Source organism: Homarus americanus, unplaced genomic scaffold, assembly GCF_018991925.1.
Source record: "Homarus americanus isolate GMGI-L3 unplaced genomic scaffold, GMGI_Hamer_2.0 scaffold19518, whole genome shotgun sequence".
Classification (NCBI taxonomy): domain Eukaryota; kingdom Metazoa; phylum Arthropoda; class Malacostraca; order Decapoda; family Nephropidae; genus Homarus; species Homarus americanus.
In genome coordinates, this window is record NW_024723340.1 from 161,174 (window position 1) to 184,451 (window position 23,278).

General features: G+C 38.3%; 1 protein-coding gene across 2 annotated transcripts in view; it reads right to left on the bottom strand.

The window, feature by feature from the left end:
• Positions 1-23,278, bottom strand: part of LOC121863408 (ras-related protein Rab-24-like) — a 39,216-nt gene that overhangs the window by 8,830 nt on the left and 7,108 nt on the right. For both annotated transcript variants that reach the window (XM_042362036.1, XM_042362035.1), the window contains one exon: positions 11,298-11,457. In XM_042362036.1, coding sequence (XP_042217970.1) covers positions 11,298-11,457 — 160 coding nt within the window. The remainder of the gene's footprint in view (positions 1-11,297; positions 11,458-23,278) is intronic.

The following is a 23,278-nucleotide window of genomic DNA, read 5'->3' on the forward strand; positions in this document are numbered from 1 at the left end:
GCGTTAAGTGAAATCCGCGTTAAGTGAACAACAGAACATATGGGATTAATTCCAATAGAAACCGGCCCGACCCCCAAACTCCACTTTTTGAAGGCACATACCTATGTTGTAGTAAAAATAACATCTTAATTTTATGATGGTACATGCACACAATTAATACTTAACAGAAATAGAGAAATACAGTCGCCAAGTTAATGTCCATTCAAATAATGGACTCAACTCCCTCCCACTCTCACACTACATTGCCGGCTCTTCCCTCTCAGAGAAATTTTTGGGGGAAAACCACTAAATTTTAATAAATAATACCTCAAACTAAAGTTAGGATAATACAATTGACATTGCTGGATTCCTTGTAAGACCAGGAATATTTTGAATATAAATGTCATATATTTTGCACAAAAGATAACATAGTTACCTAGAGAAAAATTTTTATCTAAAAATTGTATGTTTAATGCAAAATATATGATGTTTATATTCAAAATGATCACCAAATTATAAGAATTCCAGCAATGTAAATTATATTCTGACCGGGTAATTTGTATGAATTTTATGAGCTAAAACAAATATCTTCAGTTAATAAAAAAAAAAATAATTCTTCACAGGGTAACAGATGGTCGGTCGGTCCCTCCCTCCCCCCCACCCCCCACCAACCATCCCAAGGAGATGTGTGGGATAACCACTAAATTTTAATAAATAATACCTCAAACTAAAGTTAGGATAATATAATTGACATTGCTGGATTCCTTGTAAGACCAGGAATATTTTGAATATAAATGTCATATATTTTGCACAAAAGATAACATAGTTACCTAGAGAAAAATTTTTATCTAAAAATTGTATGTTTAATGCAAAATATATGATGTTTATATTCAAAATGATCACCAAATTATAAGAATTCCAGCAATGTAAATTATATTCTGGCCGGGTAATTTGTATGAATTTTATGAGCTAAAACAGGCAGTCAGGCAGGGTGGCGGGTGGGGCAAATCTAAAAATAGCGTCTCGAGCTGGACACTCACCGCGTATATGTGGAAAAAATCCGTGTTAAGTGAAAGTTCAGCTCTGGCGAGGCACCGCGTATATGATAAAACGCGTTAAGTGAAACCGCGTTAGGCGGGGTAATACTGTATATTTTTTTATTATCTTATTTAATCTTATTCAATTCAATTTCAATTGTTTATTCCTTGATCGAGGAAGTGGGATCCTAGTGCTGTCACTAGGTACCCCTGCACAATGACACCAGATTTTATCTTATTTTCTTCATTTTACTATAGGGCCTAGTCCGTGGCCCACCTGAGAACCACCCCATGGCCCACCAGTTGAAGACCACTGAGGGCCTATACTTATTGTACAGGGGCCCTTATGGTTGTGAATATATTATATAATGAAATATTCGGTGTACACTTGAAACAAGGTTAAACGCTGGCACGCTGCGCGACAAATTAGTTTCAGTGGGCCCCCAGATACCGGTGGGCCCTATGCCAATGGCCTACTTGGCCTATTGGTAAATCCGGCCCGGGGCTTCGTTGTCAAGGGGTAGACAGTGGCAGCATCTATGCAAATGGCAGTTGTGTTAAACTTTCATTTAGTTTTTCCTTGATTTTTTAGCTGTATTTTTTCCATCTAGATTGTATATAGATTTTGTTTGAAGAAGTACAATTGTTAATAATATAAGAAGGGTAGGTGGTATGGTTTATGGATGATGGAAAAGAAGGTACAGGGAGTTAGGAGTTTGCTTCAGCCTTTATTTGACTTAAGAGTGTAAGCTGTTACTTTATATTTATGATAATATTCTTTGCTTTTTAAATAGTTTTTCTTGTTTTCAGTATCTTATATTAGTTCTGTATTTATATAGCAATAGTTACACCAGACTCGTCACTAGGGCCACATCCCCTTAGACCCCTTTCTACCACTCCAGGCCAATCTGTCAGATATGTTATGGTTATTTTTAAACTCATAATTTTGGGTACTGTATATACATAATTTTCATTCTTTTTATCTAACATGTACACACAATATGACTTACAGAATATGCAAAAAAATAAATTAAAAAATAATCATCAAAAGATTTAAAACAAAGAAAGGAATAAACTTTCTTCCTGGCTTAACCCTTAAGCCCTGGGTTAGGGTGCTGCTGGCAGTAACCCCCCCTCCCCCCCCACCGTGGGGTTAAATCGTGAAAAAATATCTATTAAAAAAAAAAAAAAAAATGAAGGAAAATAGGTGGACGTTCTGGAACGTCACCCTGAGCCTATGGGCTAAATGTTCACACTGAGTGGGGGAAGAGGGAGTGGTGAATCTCAGCTGTTCTGAGCTGTTTTCATGTGTAGTGAAGTGAATGATAAATTTCGTTGTCCAGGAATCAAATGGTAATACAGGTACCGTATTTTTTTTAATTATTGACATTATTTTTATTTGTTCCTCACATTTATTGGTACAGTATATATTATATCTTATTTCTCATAGGAGTTGGTAACTGCAGTGAATTCAGTTTCAGAGATGGTAACATTGTTCATAGCACCAGCTATTGTGGTGGTGGTCACAGCCAAGAAATAGTTGGTGTTGTCTTGCTACAAATTATATCTAAGATTATACCAAGTATTTTTCAAATTATAGGCTGATTTAATAATGAATAAAAGGGATTAAGTTCCAATCCTTCATTCTTATGTATTGTTGTGATGCAGGCTGGGCTGGCACAACCATGTAGACCAAGCCGTATCGCACCACAACAATAACAATGACCCACAATATGCCAAAATATTTTTTTCAAAATTTTAAATAATTTTTTCCAAGATTCATGTTGATTTTCTGATGTGTTATTACTCAGGTGTCCGGTACTCGGGGAGTTTACTGCATATGCCTACAAAACATCGAGGATATGTCTCCACGAAATATTGCAAATATTACGTGTTAGTGATTGGGAAATGTGATAAATTATAATAACATTCAATCATTTCTCACGAACCAAACTATCCTTTAATCCTGGAGAAATAAACTTACCCCAGGGTAGGGTATGGTAAAAGGACTAAATGCGAGATTACTACAATAACTAAACCCAATCACCAAAGTTCAGATTCTTAGTACAGTGGTTCCAGCTCACAGAAAAGTACATACAAAGTAAAGCCAAAACTGCATAAAGTCAGAAACACTCCTACAATTCTCCTTTATATATATATACAGTATTACCTCGCTTTACACGGTTTCACTTTCCGCGATTTCTCATTTACGCGGTACCTTGCCAGAACCGGACTTTCACTTTCCGCGGTGCATCTACTCATATACAGTCAACCCTCGCTTTACGCGGTCCCACATTACGCTTTTCCACGTTTACGCGGTACCCTGCCAAAACCGGAATGCTCACATTCCGCGGTGCGTGTACCCCTTTACGCGGAGAGCAGCTGGCGAGCCGCGCCATTTTTGGATCCAAACCTCCCGCCATGTTGTGTAAGCGGCGCGAGTAGGTTGCGCAGTGTGTGTCTTTGTTGCGTTATCAGTGAAGTCATATGACGTATCGGACTGTAATTGGGCCATACATCCTTACCTCCCTCCGCTGCTAGCTGTGATTGGTTTAAAGTAATATGATGTGTCCACCCGCGGGAGGGAGGGAGGGAGGAAAGACGACGCTTGACCTAGCCGCGGCAGTTTCATCCCTCCAGGCCACACCGTGTAAACGTGCATCCATTGTTCTGTAAAATGACTTCCGCCGGACCAACGCCCCCAGAGAGAAACCTTTCCTTACCTGGACCCAGCCGCCCTAAGCAAAAGAAGACACGACGTTCCTTAAGCTACGAGGTGAAGTACAAGATCATCCAAGAATTGGAGAAAGGAACAAGACAGGTTGATTTGGAGCGCCAGCATGGTGTGAACGAATCTATGATACAGACGATAAAGAAGGATGCAGCCAAGATAAAGGAGCACATGAACATCACAAAGTCTACAGGTGCTTCTATGATCAAGTATTTCCACAACCAGGTGCTTCTCAAGACGGAAAAATTACTTGTGAGCTACTTGGTGCATCAGGCGCGACGGAACAAGGCGGTGGACACGCGCTCAGTTAAGGAGTACACACGTGAACTGTATGCTGCAGTGTCACGAAAGATGGGAATTACAGAGCCCAAACCCTTTAATGCTTCCTCTGGGTGGTTACAGAGGTTTAAGAAGAGAAACAAGATCACCAATATCAACATTGGTGGTGAAGAAGCTAGTGCTGACTGTGTTGCGGCAAGGGAATTTCCTCCATTTTTACGTGAGATTATGGAGGAAAGACAGTACACCGACGACCAGGTGTTTAACATGGACGAATCTGGTTTTTTTGGAAAAAAACTACCTTCCAAGACCTTCGCTGTGAAGAATGCCAGCAAGTGTCGGGGCCGGAAGTTGCAGAAGGAACGCATCACTGTCCTGTTTACCACTAATGCCTCCGGTACCTGTAAGCTCAAGTTATCGGTGATCCACACAGCATGCAAGCCGCACGCCTACAAGAGCATGGACATGACCAAGCTAAATGTCCACTGGCTGACCGCACGTAAGGCATGGATGTTCTCTACACTGTCCCTCTCCTGGTTTGATGACTGTTTCGTTCCCGATGTGAAGAAATTCTGTGAGCAACAGAATGTGCCATTCAAGATTTTGTTGCTGCTGGACAACGCACCAGGACACTCGCCCCTACTGTTAGATCGTCACCCCAACGTAAAAGTGGTCTTCCTTCCTCCCAACACTATGTCTATATTACAGCCCATGGACCAAGAGTTAATCTGTAATGTAAAAGCTGCATTCTCTACTAAAAAATTCTAGCTCCTGAACGACTACACCAACACCAGGGAAGAGTTGAGTAACCTGAGTGACACCAACACCGATAGCAAGAGCGAAGACGACGAGGATCAACAGTTGGCAGAGCAAGAAGTACTTTTAAAACAATTCTGGAGAATATTCAACGTCAAGAAAGCTGTGGACTTCTTGGTGGAGGCATGGGATCAGCTGTCTGTAGCAACTGTTCGTAACGCATGGAGACATGTGTTGCAAGGCATTCCGGGAGTTAGGCAGAGTCAATCTGTGACTGGTGAGGTTCAGACTGTTGCAGTAGCAGTGGACCTTGCCAGAGAAGCTGCGCAGTGTTACAGCTGCAGGCTTCTCCGAGACCACCAACGACGACATCCTGGAGGTGATAAGGGATCCTGATGTGACTACCGACGACATGGTAGATGATGATGACGTCAGTGAAGAGGCAGGTGGTGCGTCATCCCAAGAAGAACGCCTCTTATCCCATAGTAATGTTATGGGTGACATCGAGTGTATCGAGATAGCCAAGCTCCTCCTTTCCGACGACCCTGACGCAAACAGGTATGAAATCTTCACTACCCAGCTGTTGCAGACTATGGAGCCCTACATCAAGGTTTATCACGACAACATAAACACCAGCCGTCAGCAATGCATAACAGAGTTCTTCGCCCGCAACCCACCACAGCCAGCCCAAGCCAGTGATAGTGACAGAGGCAGAGACAGTGATGATGACTTTGAGGGATTTGTCAGGGAGGCACTGGTAAGTGTGGATGACACCGATGAAGACTCACCTGAGGGCCAGTAGCCTGCCCTTTTTTCTCGGAACCAGCCTCTATTCCAGTACGCCGACCCATCTCTTCTACTAACGTAAGTGTTAACCCCAACCTTGTTTTTTTCTAACCTAACCTTCAGTTTATTGACTGTTCCCTTCTATATTATGTGTGGGTGAATACCAGCATAAAGTTAACATGTTATTTTTATTAAAACGTACGTATTGTGTCGGGAAAAAGTGGAGTTTGGGGGTCGGCCCGGTCTCTATTTCAATTAATCCCATATGTTATGTTGTTCACTTTACGCGTTTCTCACTTTACGCGGGCCGCCGTGGGTTGAATTAACCGCGTAAAGTGAGGGTTCACTGTACGCGGTGAAGTATAATTGTTTTTTTTTTTTATTTAGCTCATAAAATTCATGCAAATTACCCGGCCAGAATATAATTTACATTGCTGGAATTCTTACAATATGATGATCATTTTGAATATAAACATCACGGATTTTGCATTAGACATACAAATTTTAGATCTAATGTAATAATTTGGTTTACACAAAGCAAATATTTTATCTTTTGTGCAAAATATATGAAGTTTACATTCAAAATATTCCCTGACCTGCAAGGAATCCAGAAATGTCAATTATATTATCCTAACTTTAGTCTGAGGTATTATTTATTCCTAAAAGTTAAAATCTAGTTTTTTCACCCAACATTTCTCTGGTACGGAGTGAAGGTGGGGGCTGGGGGGGGAGGGTTGGGACCGACCGACCCAGCTGGCGTGAGTGTGAGGAGGGGGGGAGGCAAGTTGGGGTACTTTGATTGACAGATGGTGTCGTGAAGAACATTTTTTTTTTATTAACTGAAGATATTTGTTTTAGCTCATAAAATTCATACAAATTAATCGACCAGAATATAATTTACATTGCTGGAATTCTTACAATATGATGATCATTTTGAATATGAACATCATGGATTTTGCATTAGACATACAAATTTTAGATCTAATGTAATAATTTGGTTTACACAAAGCAAGTATTTTATCTTTTGTGCAAAATATATGAAGTTTACATTCAAAATATTCCCTGACCTGCAGGGAATCCAGAAATGTCAATTATATTATCCTAACTTTAGTCTGAGGTATTATTTATTACTAAACGTTAAAATCTAGTGTTTCACCCAATCATTTCTCAGAGAGGTAGGGGCCAGTGAGCTGGAAAGAGGAGGGGGGATGGGATTTGAGTCCATTATTTGAATGGACATTAACCTGGCGACTGTATTTCTCTTAAATATTAATTGTGTGAGCATACCATCATAAAATTTAGATGTTATTTTTACTACAACATAGGTATTGTGTCGGAAAAAGTGGAGTTTGGGGTCGGGCCAGTCTCTATTGGAATTAATCCCATTGTTCTGTTGTTCACTTTACGCGGTTTTCACTTTCCGCGGTACCCTGTGGGTTCAATTGACCGCGTAAATCGGGGTACTACTGTATATATATAATAAAATTTCATTTGTTTTTCATTTAGTGTTTAATTTTCTTTGTTTAAAGGACTGTACAGGTAGTCATTTTCTGTTAAACTTATACAGCAAATATAACCATCAGTGTTCCGGCATTTTCGAAAATCCGGCACTCCTCAGGTCCCGAGGTTGCCGGATTTTTGATAGTCAACCCGGTATATATATATATATATATATATATATATATATATATATATATATATATATATATATATATATATATATATATATATATATATATATATATATATATATATATATATATATATTTATTTTAATAAAAAATCCACAATGAAATACAGTACAGTAAAAGTGATGAATAATGATGAATGGATACAGTACAGTGAAAGTAATAAATAATAAGGAATGGATACAGTGTGACTGAGCACTTAACCTTTAATGTAGTCAGCTGAATGCACATGGGGCCCCCATAATTTTCTAATTATACATGGAGACTACATTAACTGGAAACGTTTCGGTATAGAAAATGCGTGTCATTTAAAAAAAAAAATTTATTTTTTATTTTATTTATTTATTTTTTATCTATATCTGAGGCGGTCGTAAGTCCCGACGGTCGTAAGTCCACGTAGTCGTAAGTCGGGGTGTAGGTATATATATATATATATATATATATATATATATATATATATATATATATATATATATATATATATATATATATATATATATATATATATATATATATATATATATATATATATACACAGTCATGCGTCGGTTAACGTCCTGGGTACGTCCTTGGAAACATGACGTTAACCGAAATGGACGTTGTCTGATCATCACAGAAACTTTGTATTTATACTTACGTGTATGTGGAATACTATATACGTACATATACACTTTTACTCTTAAATCACTACTGTAATGTGATACAGGTGATTAATTTTTATCTCTTGTGCAAAATACATGACGTTTATATTAAAATTATTCACTGTTTTACAAGGATTCCAGCAACGCCGAGCAGATGGGGGAGAGAGAGGGTGGGAGCGAGCGAGGGGGCGTGGGGGGAGGGGAGGTAGTATGTTTGACAGTTGGCACAGGCCCAGGTCTAACGCGTGTATATTTATCAGTTCTTAGGTGACTAAGCTTCTCTCTTATAAAAAGCCAGTGAAATGACCTGGGTGAATATAATTAACATAGCTGGGATTCTTGTAACATACTGATTAATTTGAATATAAACATGCTATAATTTGCACTAGACAAAACAATTTTAGTACCGTAATCAAATTAGTACATGTGCACTCCAGCTTTGCACTAAGGTCATTTATTTCTATTACGTTTCTTTTAGTATGGTGTGTGCATGTAAATGGATGAAAATAAATGAAGAAATCTATGTAAATCTACCCAAAAATACAGTTGAAAAACTTTTTTATAAAATGTACTACAGTACTGTACACTAATGTACAACAATTTTTATCTCTTGAGCAAAATATATGACGTTTATATTCAAATTATTGGCTGTCTTGCAAGGATTCCAGCAATGCAAATTATAATCTCCTAACTTTAGTCTGAGATATTATATAAGATAAAAACTGTAAGCCTAAAAGCCTGGCTGGGGGGTGGGGGGGACTGACGGCTCCGCCACCCAGCGAGGGGTTGGGGGGGGGTTGAGGTGATAAGTTTGAGGCGAAGGTCTCTGTGTGTTTAATTAACAGTCCTACTAAGCTTCTCTCATTTTAAAATGCCAGTGATATGACTTAGGAGAATATAATTAACATAGCTGGAATTCTTGTAAGATACTGATTTATTTGAATATAAACATGTTGTAATTCGCACTAGACATAACAATTTTAGTACCGTAATCAAATTAGTACATGTGAACTCCAGCTTTGCACTAAAGTCATTTACAGTATTCCTTTTACGTTTCTTTTAGTATGGTGTGTGCATGTAAATGGATGAAAATAAATGAAGAAATTTATGTAAATCTACCCAAAAATACAGTTGAAAAACTTTATATTATAAAATGTACTACAGTATTGTAAACTAATGTGCTACAATTTTTATCTCGAGCAAAATATATGACGTTTATATTCGAATTAATCTCTGTCTTGCAAGGATTTCAGCAATGCAAATTATATTATCCTAACTTTAGTCTGAGATATTATATAAAATAAACACCTTAAGGCATAAAGTTATCACCAATCTTTTGTCTAGGAACACAAGGAGGGAGGTAGCCAGCGAGCGTGGGAAGAGGGGGGGAGCAGGGGGCAAGTGGGAGGTGAGATGACAGAGTGTCTGGTGTTTGTTTATTTATTTGAGATATGATTTGACAGTTGCCGCTGAAGGCCTGCGTGTTTATTTATCATTCCTTAAGAGTGACTAAGCTCTTCTCATAATTTGCCACCCAAACGACCTGGGTGAATATAACTTACATTGCAGGGATTCTTGTAAGATAGTGATTTATTTGAATACCTGTATAAACAATCTGTATTTGGAATAGACATAACAATTTTAGTACATGTACAGTACAGGTTTGCACTTAGGTCCATTGTTAACCAAGGGACCACTGTATTGCAGTGTACTTGTACTTGTACAATATTGACTAAATTCACTAGATAACGTACACAACTAATGGTTAGTAAAACTTGTCAAGTAAGTGAGTGTCAAGTCTGTCAGTACGAGTGGCACGTGTGAGTGCTTGTGTCCCCCATCATAGAAGTCCGTTTCCTCTCGCTCAGGATGCCTGAGTCCTCCGTTTTCTCTCTTAATCTTAGAGTGCACCAGAGACTTCGTTATTTCTTAGTAATGACACAGAATTTGAAACTGTAACCCCAATTGCAACTGGGGTTGCAATTGTTGGGGCAACTAGATATGTCTGATTACAGAAAATGTGTTATTGTCAATTTGTAGGTGAAAGATTTTATCCTCAATAGATGTAGGTTAACATTACACCTGGAGGCAAATGCTTCTTAAAAAAAGCCTAAGGAAGGAAGCACATATTCCTTTAACACATAATATCTGGCCAGTATGGGGAGGATCATCGTGTCTCCATGAGGGGGTCGTGAAGTGGTGGTCCAGCACAGAATTTTTTTGGGTGGGGGAGGGGCATGGACGTATATGCGATCGGACGTTGTTCAGGTGGACGTTAACCGGCGCATATAAATACAGTATATATATATATATATATATATATATATATATATATATATATATATATATATATATATATATATATATATATATATATATATATATATATATACATACAGTCGACCCTCGTTAATTCGGACCCCTTTAATCCGGATTTCGGATATATCGGACGAAATCTGAACTGTCCATATCAAATTTCTGGTTCTGGGATTGTCCCAGTTGCAATTGGGGTTGCAATTTCAAATTCTGTGTCACTACTAAGAAATAACAAAGTCCCTGGTGCACTCCAAGATTAAGAGAAAACGGATTACTCAGGCGTCCTGAAGTGAGAGAAAATGGACTCCTATGACGGGGCACTCAAATAAAGAGACATGGCTACATGTTTTGTGGACTACCCACTTTACAGTATCCTTTTCATCACTTTGTAATAAACCTCGTTATGCCTATGTGTTTCTGAGAATTATCATAACATTATATATTTATATATTTAGCGGTTGTACAAACACAAGGCCTCACACATGCCATTCAGACTGACAGACTTGACAAGTTTTACCAACCATAAAGACAGTTGAAGCTTTAAACACCACTCACAATGGATCTTGAATATTCCAACTGTAATCAGACATACCTAAGTTGCCTCAACAATTGCAACCCCAGTTGCAATATCAAATTCTGTGTCACTACTAAGGCATAACAGTCTCTGGTGCACTCTAAGATTAAGAGAAAACGGACGACTCAGGAGTGCTGAAGTGAGAGAAAACGGACTCCTATGACGGGGCACTCAAATAAACATACACATAGCTGTATAATGCAATATTAACCCCTAAATTGGTTAATTCGGACAATCGGCTAAAACGGACACCCTTCCCCCCCCCTATTAGTCCGTTTTAACGAGGGTCGACTGTATGTATGTATATGTATGTATGTATGTATGTATGTATGTATGTATGTATGTATATATATATATATATATATATATATATATATATATATATATATATATATATATATATATATATATATATATATATATATATATATATATATATATATATATATATATATATATAAGAGAGAAAGTGATTATAATGTAAAATGTATCCAATATGCCATAACTTACCTTTCTGCATTTGTTATATCATAACAAATGACAGCAGCCTTTGCATCCCTGTAATATATACGACTCATTGCTTCATATCGCTCACTGCCAGCTGTGTCCCATAAGCCAACACAGATCTGCTTTCCTTGCACAGCCATGTTGCGGGCTCCAAATGCTGCTCCTGCGAAATGAAGACAAATGCTGTTATATTATGTCAAAGAAATTGTAGTAAAAAGACATTAACTCCTTCACTACTGGGTGCCACTTTTAATATTTTAATTAGCTAACACCAGATAATTTTATTCAGGAACTAATAATGAATTACTACTTACAGGAATACTTCGATATTTGCAACCTCATACACAAGGGGTAAACAGTTTGGGTACAGGGGTTCTCCTGTGCCGAGTAAAATTTGAGCCATACCAGCAATGTGCAAATAGAAGCCAATCATGAATTAATAAGTACAGGAATGCCTCGCTATTTGCAATTGAGATTTTAACCTCCATATTCGATGTTCGCAAAGCATTGCCCGCTTATTCGCAAAGCAAATTAGAAAAATAATGTCCGTGGAAATGGCATGTTGCTATAAAATAAGAAAAATGAAGAGCAAGGGTGTGTACAAGTGTTAAGTGAACATATATGTGGACTTGGCATATCGTCAAGTTACCTGCAGACCGTCCTTGTAGTTATATAAACCTACCAAGTCAAGTTGTGTTCATGTTATTTTTCAACTCATAATTGTGGATAGATATATGTTTAAAAAAAAAAAAAAAATTCCATTTGTACACAATCGTTCACATCTTCAGGGGTGAGTACAGACTGTACTCACCCCTGATGATGTGAATTACACGAAAGTGCTTGGGAACTTTGTGTTTTGTTATGGTTATCAGCACGCATGCACGCACACACCTCCTCCCCGACTTACGGCTGGATAAGGGAGCCAAATCCAGGTCGTAAGTCGAAAATAATACTTAGAAAATCTAAAATGGGTGTCTCTTTTTCTTCTCAGACAACAAAACTCTTACTTTTAAGCTTGCCAGCCTTTTAAAGAGAATTACAAACGAAAATTGTCAGTACACAGTGCAATCACTAACGTTGGGACTCGAAAATACATAATTTGACACAATTTTGGTACAACTGAGGCGATCATGTGTCCGAGTGGTTGTAAGTCGAGTAGGTCGTAAGTCAGGGAGGAGCTGTATATACAGTCTCTCCTCTGCTTCATCCAATTAATGTAGTCTCCATGCTTAATTAAAAAATTATTGAGGCCCTGTGTGCATTCAGCTGACTACATTAAAGGTAAGTGCACAGTAACAATTTATTCATTTTTCATTACAGTTGTACCCCACTTAACGCGGTCAATTGAACCCAGAGGGTCCCGCGTTAAGTGAAATCCGCGTTAAGTGAACAACAGAACATATGGGATTAATTCCAATAGAAACCGGCCTGACCCCCAAACTCCACTTTTTGAAGGCACATACCTATGTTGTAGTAAAAATAACATCTTAATTTTATGATGGTACATGCACACAATTAATACTTAAGAGAAATACAGTCGCCAAGTTAATGTCCATTCAAATAATGGACTCAACTCCCTCCCCCTCTCACACTACACTCCCTGGCTCTTCCCTCTCAGAGAAATTTTTGGGGGAAAACCACTAAATTTTAATAAATAATACCTCAAACTAAAGTTAGGATAATACAATTGATATTGCTGGATTCCTTGTAAGACCAGGAATATTTTGAATATAAATGTCATATATTTTGCACAAAAGATAACATAGTTAATTTGAGAAAAAATTTTATCTAAAATTTGTATGTCTAATGCAAAAATATGATGTTTATATTCAAAATGATCATCAGATTATAAGAATTCCAGCAATGTAAATTATATTCAGACCGGATAATTTGTATGAATTTTATGAGCTAAAACAAATATCTTCAGTTAATAAAAAAAAAAATAATTCTTCACAGGGTAACAGATGGTCGGTCAGTCCCTCCCTCCCCCCCACCCCCCACCAACCGGCCCAAGGAGATGTGTGGGATAACCACTAAATTTTAATAAATAATACCTCAAACTAAAGTTAGGATAATATAATTGACATTGCTGGATTCCTTGTAAGACCAGGAATATTTTGAAGATAAATGTCATATATTTTGCACAAAAGATAACATAGTTAATTTGAGAAAAATTTTTATCTAAAATTTGTATGTCTAATGCAAAAATATGATGTTTATATTCAAAATGATCACCAAATTATAAGAATTCCAGCAATGTAAATTATATTCTGGCCGGGTAATTTGTATGAATTTTATGAGCTAAAACAGGCAGTCAGGCAGGGTGGGGCAAATCTAAAAATAGCGTCTCGAGCCGGACACTCACCTCGTATATGTGGAAAAAATCCGTGTTAAGTGAAAGTTCAGCTCTGGCGAGGCACCGCGTATATGATAAAACGCGTTAAGTGAAACCGCGTTAGGCGGGGTAATACTGTATTGATTAGTTTTACTGTACTGTATTTCATTTTAGAATTTCTATGTATTATTTTCGCCTTTTCGACTTACGACCTGGTCGTCGGGACGGAACCCCGTCATAAGTTGAGGAGAGACTGTATATACAGGGGGTGTGTATATACAGTCGACCCTCGTTAATTCGGACCCCTTTAATCCGGATTTCGGATAATTCGGACAAAATCTGAACTTTTTTTTTATTTATTTTTTTTTTTATTTATTTTTTTATTTTTTAGATTTGTCGGAATATTACCTATGCGGACCTTAAGCTAAAATGCTGGTCCACCCACTGCTGGGATAAAACACCAGCGTCTTTTTGGTTAAATATAACATCTCCACCACTAGTGTGGGGGGGGATGCAACTTTTAGCTTCAGACATGAAAAATATTTGCCATTTACTGCCAGTAAACAATGGAAACGTAAAATATGTACCAATTAGTAATGAAAAGTTGTGCAGTTCCTTCAGCAAATGAAGCTCACCAACTTACAATAGGCTAAATTACCTTAAAACGCATTTTCAGTAGTCTATGTTGAAGTTCTTAGCACAGGCTAACTTTTCATATCATATACGGTATCACAGTTCTCATTGATCTACAAAAAATACCGGTAATAAAAACCTTTTCGATATTTCACACTTAATATAATACCCGGTAATCTAATTCAATCTCCTATTGTTTACAACGACGCATGACGCACCACCAGCTGTTGAGTATCAGCTAGATGGTACACGTGTTTTTCGAATCGTTTTCAGTTAAAAAACTGTTACATCACACGAATATTTTACCTAAACTGCGCCTGAATGAATATATTCTCGGAAATAAATAGTAGTTTTGCTGAAACGTGATGTATTTCAATGTAAAATAGGATAAAATACATGACGAAAACAAAAGACTTTACCTAACCTTCCGATGTTCTTGAGATGTTACTCGTTTTTTTAATAGTTTTCGGTTAAAATACAAGTACTGTTATTACAATGACATTCTATTCATATTGTGCTTGATATAATACATTCACAGAAATGTAATATTTTTGCTGAAATGACGTACGTATTACAGTGGAAAGTGGGATAAAATCGTGACGAAAACAATGAATTTGAAATATAATGCAATATTAACCCCTAAATCGGTTAATTCGGACAATCAGCTAAAACGGACACCCTTCCCCTCCTATTAGTCCGAATTAACGAGGGTCGACTGTATATATATATATATATATATATATATACAGTGGCCCCTCGGTTAACGAACTCAATCCGTTCCAGAAGGTCGTTCGTTAACTGAAACCATTGTTTCAATGGGTTTTTGGGTAATTGGTTCCAGCTCACCGAAAATTTCCTAAATTCAACAACAATGGTAGAAAAGTTCACTTACTTTGAGGTGTGTATGTAGAAGGCTCCTGGATGATGATGATGATGATGGGATTTAGAATGGGGGTGGAGGAGAAGGAAGAAGAGAAGGCATTGGGGTGGAAGAGAAGTCACCCCATGGTGCCATTTCACCCATAAAATTTTAGCTCTCTGGTTTAATTCAAGATTATTTTCTTTAAATCAATGCTGCACTGCATTATATATTGTCAATATATAAAATATATTTCAAAATGACCAATAATTTGCTTGGAAACAGAAAAAAAGCATTTAGTTGAAGAGAGTCTCAAGCAAGATGTTACCTCCAGTGAAAACAGAGAGAGACTGACGCCTGTTTGCTGTGTTAAGAGGCTGGATGCCGCGCATTAAACTAGTCACTTTACCTTCAATTTCGTTCAATACTTGTTAAAATGACTAAAAAATTGAATATTAAACTTTTAAAATTATTGAATAGTATAAACTTCTTGATATTTACAAAAATAGTAAGGAATTTAAGCCCTAGAACCGATTAATGTACTGGCGGACTGATACTAAAGCTGGTTGCCCGGTCAGTGCAAGCGAAAACATGTTGAGGTAAATTAGGGTACTGGTCACTTCAGACACAAAGACGGGCTATAAATAGCCCATCTCCCCCTCTTCTTACAGCTGCCAATAGGAAGCGTCTTGGTAATTAAATTTGATGTTTATTTTCATTGTCTAATTTATCATGTATCAAAGTAATATTACTAAAAATTGTGTAGGTAGTAGGCAGCTACCAAACAGGTAGATACTACCGCCTGGTAAGATATTGGAAGCATAATGTGTTGTCTAATGGTAGACCCTGCTGCCATATGGCATCACGAAAATTGTGACCAAGTCCCAGGTTCAGCGCTGACCTGACTTTCTGCCTCATTTACACACAATTGCAGTTTGAATTGTTCCTCTAACTTTGACAACACAACATACATACAGTATATTATTTCTCACTTTTGATCTTTTTTTTACTTTTTGTATTTATTTATGGTTAGTTACTTAAAATAAGGCCAATTCACTTCAAGTAATGGCATCAAATGTTACCAGCTGGTGTAGTGTAAACACTAGTGACGTCACTTAAGCGTCTGTATTTAACTGTCAGTAGTTTCAAGAATTAATGCAGTCATTTACTGAATATTCCTTGTAAAAAAATAAATTTTAAATTAATTATTTATAGGAGATACCGTAAGTATTATTATCAGTAAATATACCGATATGCATTACTGACCACCTCAACGGCTAAAAATAGCCCAATCTCGCGGTCACTTTCCCTTTCTTTTCTCCTCACTGGCAAATAGGGGGGGGGGCATGGGGAGGGGTGTGTGATGATAGCTGTGTTTATTACAGGGGTATAATTCTCTTTTACTGTATGTTAGACAGGTTTATAATACATTTTTATTATTTTAATATACCGGTAATCTTAATTTGAATCCAGCTTGCCAAACGTAAGTTTCAGTATAAAATAATTAGTGGTAAGACCTTGTGAGTGGCTTACTATGTTTCCATCACCACTCTTGACACACTAAACCACAATATTTAAGAGGTAAGAATTTTATACTTGGTGGTTTAGACGACCCCCTAACTTTGGGCGTTATTGGTGTGTTGCTGGAGAAATAAACCCTCTACGTTGACTCATACCATATAATTCGGTCAAAACCTGTCAAAGAACAATCCACTTACAACAAATGCTGTTATCTCAGGACACATAGTATGAATAATACAATCAATATACAGTACATAGCCTGTTAACATCTTAAATATAACTCACATATTACAACTGTTGATACATCAGGAGACAATTTGTATAATATGATCAAATTACAGTACATAAATATACTTATTAAAGTTATTTGGAGTTTCTTAGAAGATTCTAATACTTCACGATCACTAGAGGTCTGAACCAACGTGTTGTCTGTCCTATAGAAATCGGTATAACACCATCGAGGGCCATCTGTTTCGTATTAAAACACCTTAGCAAATTCGTCAGCAAATTCGTCGTCAACACTATATCTCTTCTCTCACCCTCTCTCTCTCTCTCTCGCCTAGTTTATCATATTGTGGTTATCCCTCTCTTTCTCTATCTCTTCTAGTTTATCTTACTGTGGCGGTAACACTTATATTTGGTGTAAAATATTGTGAATTTCGCGAGATCCAGCCAGCTGAATGACATCACAGCCCTCAGACCAGTTAGTCATTTCTGCTACAACGCGGGTTTTGTCAACGTGAATTGGTTGCAACGCGATTGATGAATAGGGGAACGCTGTTTGTAAAACGCGAACTTTTGCATACGAATGTTGGCTATAGTGCAATTCCATCCTCAACGTTTTAAGCGTGGCGCGGGGTTATGCAATGTTTACAGTTCACGTTCGACATCACAAGTTCAATTGATGTGTGCCTTTTGTTTGTGAAGTGTTTTTGAGTTACTCTGAAAAAAATTTTATTTTTATTTTTTGCAAATTTAGCTGCTATTAGTGAGGATTAATAACGGTTTACACCAGCGCTCTCTGTTTACATCACGTGATCAGTTGAATCGCGTGGTTTCTGTCGATTACTCCTTGATTTTCGCTATTTTCTCCAATTATGTTGAGTTAGCGATAAATACGGAAAAACAAGGTAAGAAGAATGTTTCCAAGAAGTGTTCTGGTGATCGAATTGCCGGTGGTGAACTTAAGAGATTTTCAAGAACGCAACTATCGTGTTATGGCCCGCACCATCCTAGCGACCGCCCGGGCTGTTATTGTGTGCTTTTTTGGGTGGTGCACCACCTGTCGAGTCAAGATAATGGCCTCTACCTCTACGGGGGTCCTACTGGTGCTGTTGGGGGGAGGGACAGACCCACCTAAGGGGCCAAATAAGGAAAAGGAGAAGCGGGACTATCATAAGGGCGTTAAGTTTGCCAAGTACTTGATGCAGGATAAGCAGAGTGTGATTAAGTTACTCGAGGAAGACCTAAAAACTAGTTTCCGGAAAGCACAATCAGGTCAATAAAGGCAGAATTTGTATCATTTGGAGGTTATAAATGGGAAAATCAGAAGCTGATGTAGAGTGGCCAGTCTATAGTGTTATTTTTTCCTCATTAGTTTATATACCTGTATTTGCATTTGGCGAATTTGAATTTGGTGCAATTTTTCCAGTCTATATTACTCGTGAAATACAAGATATTACTGTATATCATAAGGTCAAAAACACAAAGGGAATAAACATTTACGTGCACAGGACTTAACGTGCAGATCATGAGAGGAGGAAGCAGCGTGGGGATCTTAGCTGCTTCAGTTCCCTATGTACAATACTGTGTGCAGTGAAACTATTGCCAACAGGCAATGCAGTATTTTTATATTTCGTATTTACAGGTATTAATATAATTCTTATTCATTCCTCACATTTACTGGTACTGTACTACAATATATATACGATCCTGGTCCCTAATAGCCTCAGATAATGAGGAGCATAAATATGTGGCGAAAGTTGCCGGCTGGGAATGCACACCCCCCTAATTTTATCGATTCTTTGAGGAAAACTGCCCCAATATTTGCAAGTTCGTTACTCACAATGAGTTTTAGGAAAGCATCCTTTGTGGTAACTGGGGTGTTCCTGTAATGACCTGTTGGCTTTGATATGGTTATGTTGTTAGTGCTGTATCAAAAAATCATAGTAAATTCCTTTACAAACTCACACACATATATTGCACAGCCACAATTGAGTAACTGCAACAGAATACTCAAATACTTGAACTGTACAACAATAAAAGAGGCACACCATAGTGAAGGGGTCAAGGAAATTCCCCAAAGTGGTATAAAATCTTATAACTGTACAGTAAACCCCCACTTTACGCAGTTTCACTTTACGCGTTTCCACGTTTACGCGATACCCTGCCAAAACCGGAATGCTCACTTTCCGCAGTGTGTGTGTACCCTTTTACGCGGAGAGCGGCGCGAGCAGGGTGCGCACAAGGTCGCCCAGTCATCAAAACATTACCGAGTTCTTCACCTGCCACCCACCACAGTCGGCCCAAGTCAGTGATAGTGAGGATGGACTTATATGGACTTTGAGGGGTTTGACAAAGAGGCCCTGCAAGCCTCTGTGGTGGATAGTGATACAATTGATACAAGTGATACAGGTGAGGGCCAATAATCTGCCCTCTGCCTCAGAACCAACCCCCCATCCCCGTGTGCCCAGCCATCTTTTCTACTAATGTAAGTGTTAAAAAAACCTAATATTATTGATATTTCTCTTTAATTGTGTGTGCATACCATCATAAAATTAAGAAGTTATTTTACTACAACGTAGGTATTGTGTCTGAAAAAGTGGAGTTTGGGGGTCGGCTCGGTCTCTATTTCAATTAATCCCATATGTTATGTTGTTCACTTTACGCGGGCCGCCGTGGGTTCAATTGACCGCGTAAAGTGAGGGTTCACTGTATTGTATTACAATAAGCACATCTAATACCCCTACAGAAGTAAAAACTGATATTTTCAAATTCACTCAAGGAAAACTGTATGAGTTGATTGTTGGTTGGCATAGAGAGATAGTGGGCAGAACAAACTGTTGCTCACAGCCTATTTTACTTATGGCTGAGGCATAAATCAATCTACAACATATATACAACTTATGTGGTACTTAAATATCACACCAATTTTTGCCCCATGAAATCAGTTTGATATGCAAGGTTTATGAAAAATGTACACCCCGACTAGGTTCCAATGTTGGAAAAACAGCCAACAGTAAAATAAGCAAATCTATTATCCCTGTATGATATAATATTTGTCAAGTTTCCAAGTATTTCATGGAAACCTGAGTTGGTTTCACAAAGTGACCATCCCAGTGTTGAAGAATGAATTAACATCACAACCCCAGCCTGTGGAGTGGGAAAATGGTTTATTGTAAGAAATCTAATTTTATGCCCAAGAAGAGATGAGTAAAAGTGAGATAAGTTTCCAGAACAACCCTCACTTACATTCTTGGGGCAAGAACACTGTCTTATCAGATCAGTTCAAATGCTGAAGAAATAGAAAGGCACCCAGTTTGATCAGGATTATAAAGCAAACTATGAACTTGATCTAGTGCTTGTTTTGAAAGTCTTTGAGTCAACAGGTACAATATGATAATCCATGAGCTAGTCTGCTGAACTCTAGTCTTTGGTTCAGCACCAGTGGTATAAACAAATCATTTTCTGTTGAAGAAAACCCACATCACTATACCGTACACGTTTGTGTAACACACAAAATGCAGAAAATATAATCATGTCAAGAATGTAACACAAAATTGTTAAGAAATGTAACAAGTTAACCAGCCACTTTTGCTTGGAAGCATCAAGGACCATGAGAAAACATGCATAGATAAACCTGACCTACTTCAATGCTTTATACCAGTACACTGAATCTATAAAGCTACAGTACATGAAAACATCCTTGAGCTGTAGGAAATGAAATCTAACATTACTAAATGGTACTACAAGAGGTCCACAATTAGTAGAGCTTATCCAGTGAGTTGAATGTATGCAAAGAGGCACAAGAGTGAATGGGGGTAGGCTGGTGCATGTTCCTTCCTGGACATTACATTCATTTGTGAATGTTTAGATGTTTTGCTCATCCTACTGAACCTATGCACTTTCCTATAATCTCCATTCGTAGGGTTGCTGGTGTGTTATCCACGTTGGATGTGAGTACGGCGCATGGAACAGACGGAATACACCCTCGTGTTCTGAGGGAGTGTGCTGAAATTCTAGCCCCTGTGCTTGCTCGCCTCTTTCACCTTTGCCTCAAAACCCAAACTTTTCCTTCTTCTTGGAAGCATGCCTCCGTTCAGCCCATCCCGAAGAAGGGTGATCATTCCAATCCCTTTAACTATTGCCCCATTGCCCTAACTTCATCCCTCTCTAAGATTTTTTAAACCATCTTGAACTCTCATTTTCTCCGTCACCTTGAACGCTTTTCTCTTTTGTCGGATCACCAGTATGGCTTTCGCCAGGCAAGGTCTACTGGTGATCTGCTCTCTTACTGCACCCATCTTTGGTCATCCTCTCTTAGAGATTATGGGGAAACTTTCGTCGTGGCCCTTGACATGTCCAAAGCATTTGACAGGATATGGCACGTCTTTGCTTTTTAAACTTCCTTCTTATGGTTTCTCTCCCCCACTTTGTTCTCTAATTTCTAGCTTCCTTGAGAACCGATCCATGGCAGTTGCTGTTGAGGGATCGATCTCTCGCTCTTTCTCTTCCAACAGAGGTGTCCCACAGGGTTCTATTCTTTCACATACTCTCTTCCTTCTTTTTATCCACGATTTACTTCACACTACAACTAATTCTATCCGTTCTTACGCTGATGATTCTACGCTTCACACTTCTTCACATTTTCCCCTTCCCCCTAATTCTCGAACTAGATCTGTTTTTAGAGATAATATCATTTCATATATCAATGCAGATCTGTGCAGCATCTCCGAATGGGGAGGTAGAAATTTGGTTAAATTCAATACTGTAGTAATATAACACAGTACAGTACAGTATTTACTAATTACACTTTCCAAATTAGACTATCTCCCACCAATCACTTTTCAGGACGCAATCATTCTGCCAAGTTCTAAAATAGATATGATAGGCCTACGCATTTCCACTAATATGCCATGGGAGCCACACATCCACAACATTGCTAAAGCTGCCTCCCAAAAACTGGGAATGCTGTACAGATGTTATAGCTACTTCACTCCTGAGCAGTTGCTTCAAGTTTACAAGGGTTTCATTCATCCTAACTTGGAGTACTGCTCTCATATCTGGGGTGGCTCTTCTTCTGTCCAACTGTTAGATAGGGTGGAATCAAAGGCATTTTGTCTTATTTAACTCTCCTCCTTTAGTTGATAACCTTTCTTCCCTTTCTATTTGCTGCAGATGTTGCTTCACTCTCTCTCTCTTTTACAGGTACTGTACTTTAACGGGCAATATTCGGAGGATTTGGCATCCTGTGTACTGCCGGCAAGGCCATGGGCTCGTAACACTCGTCTTGCCCGCAGTGCCCACCGTTCCTCTGAGGGTGTAGGTCACAATAGAATAACCCATTATCGTACATCCTTCTTTCCTCACACAGCCAAACTGTGGAATGCTCTGCCATCTTCTGTGTTTTCACACTCATACAATTTGTCTCACTTTAAAAAGCTTGTTTTCAGGCATCTTCTTGTCCATTTTTTTTATTTCTTTTTACTCTTATTTTTTCGCCCCCCTAGGCCCCGTTGTGGGTCGATGACCTGTGCCCGGGTGGGATATTCCCATAAAATAAAAAAAATTTCCCTCTGCATTGGCATGGTCCATGCACATCTTACAACACTTGCATCCTAATCATGGAGCATAATTGGGGCAAATTTTGCTGAAGCATATAAAAAAATGGAAAATCCTGAAAAGGAGGGGACAATGTGGGAAATAGGTAATTGTACAATGTCTCCCCTCTCAATTAACCCATACAGCTCCTCCCCGACTTACGACCTACTCGACTTACAACCACCCGGACATACGACCGTCTCCGTCTTACCAAAATTTTTCAAATTACGTATTTTTGAGTCCCAACGTCAGTGATTGCGCTGTGTACTGACAAAATTTTCGTTTGTAATTCACTTTAAAATGGCTGGCAAGCTTAAAAGTGAGTTTTGTGGTGCTGAGAAGAAAAAGAAACACCCATTTTAGATTTTTTATGTATTATTTAAGCATTTTCGACTTACGACCTGCATTTGGGTCCTTAACCCTGTCGTAAGTCGGGGAGGAGCTGTATATGGTCAATGATTTAACCCAAGGTGTACCCAGATGATAAAAGATTTTCCATATTCTTTTTGTTGGCTAAAACCCCAAGGGACCCCCCAAAGGCTCACAGTAAAAGTATAAAGCACACCTATTAGCTCCTTGCCTGATTTAAAGGTTCCAAGCAGTCGGGCGCTGCCATGCACGCAGTGTCATTCGTAGGTACTAGCATGTCTGCTACCACTTCTAATTCCTTATGATACTTACTTATCAGTATAACTATAAAATTAGTTCTATTTTTACACTATGTACACTGGAGGCACAATGTTACGTGTCAGCTAGTATCCTGAAAGTTTTCACTGGGAGATGTGGCAACACCGCAATGTGGAAGGTTGGAACACA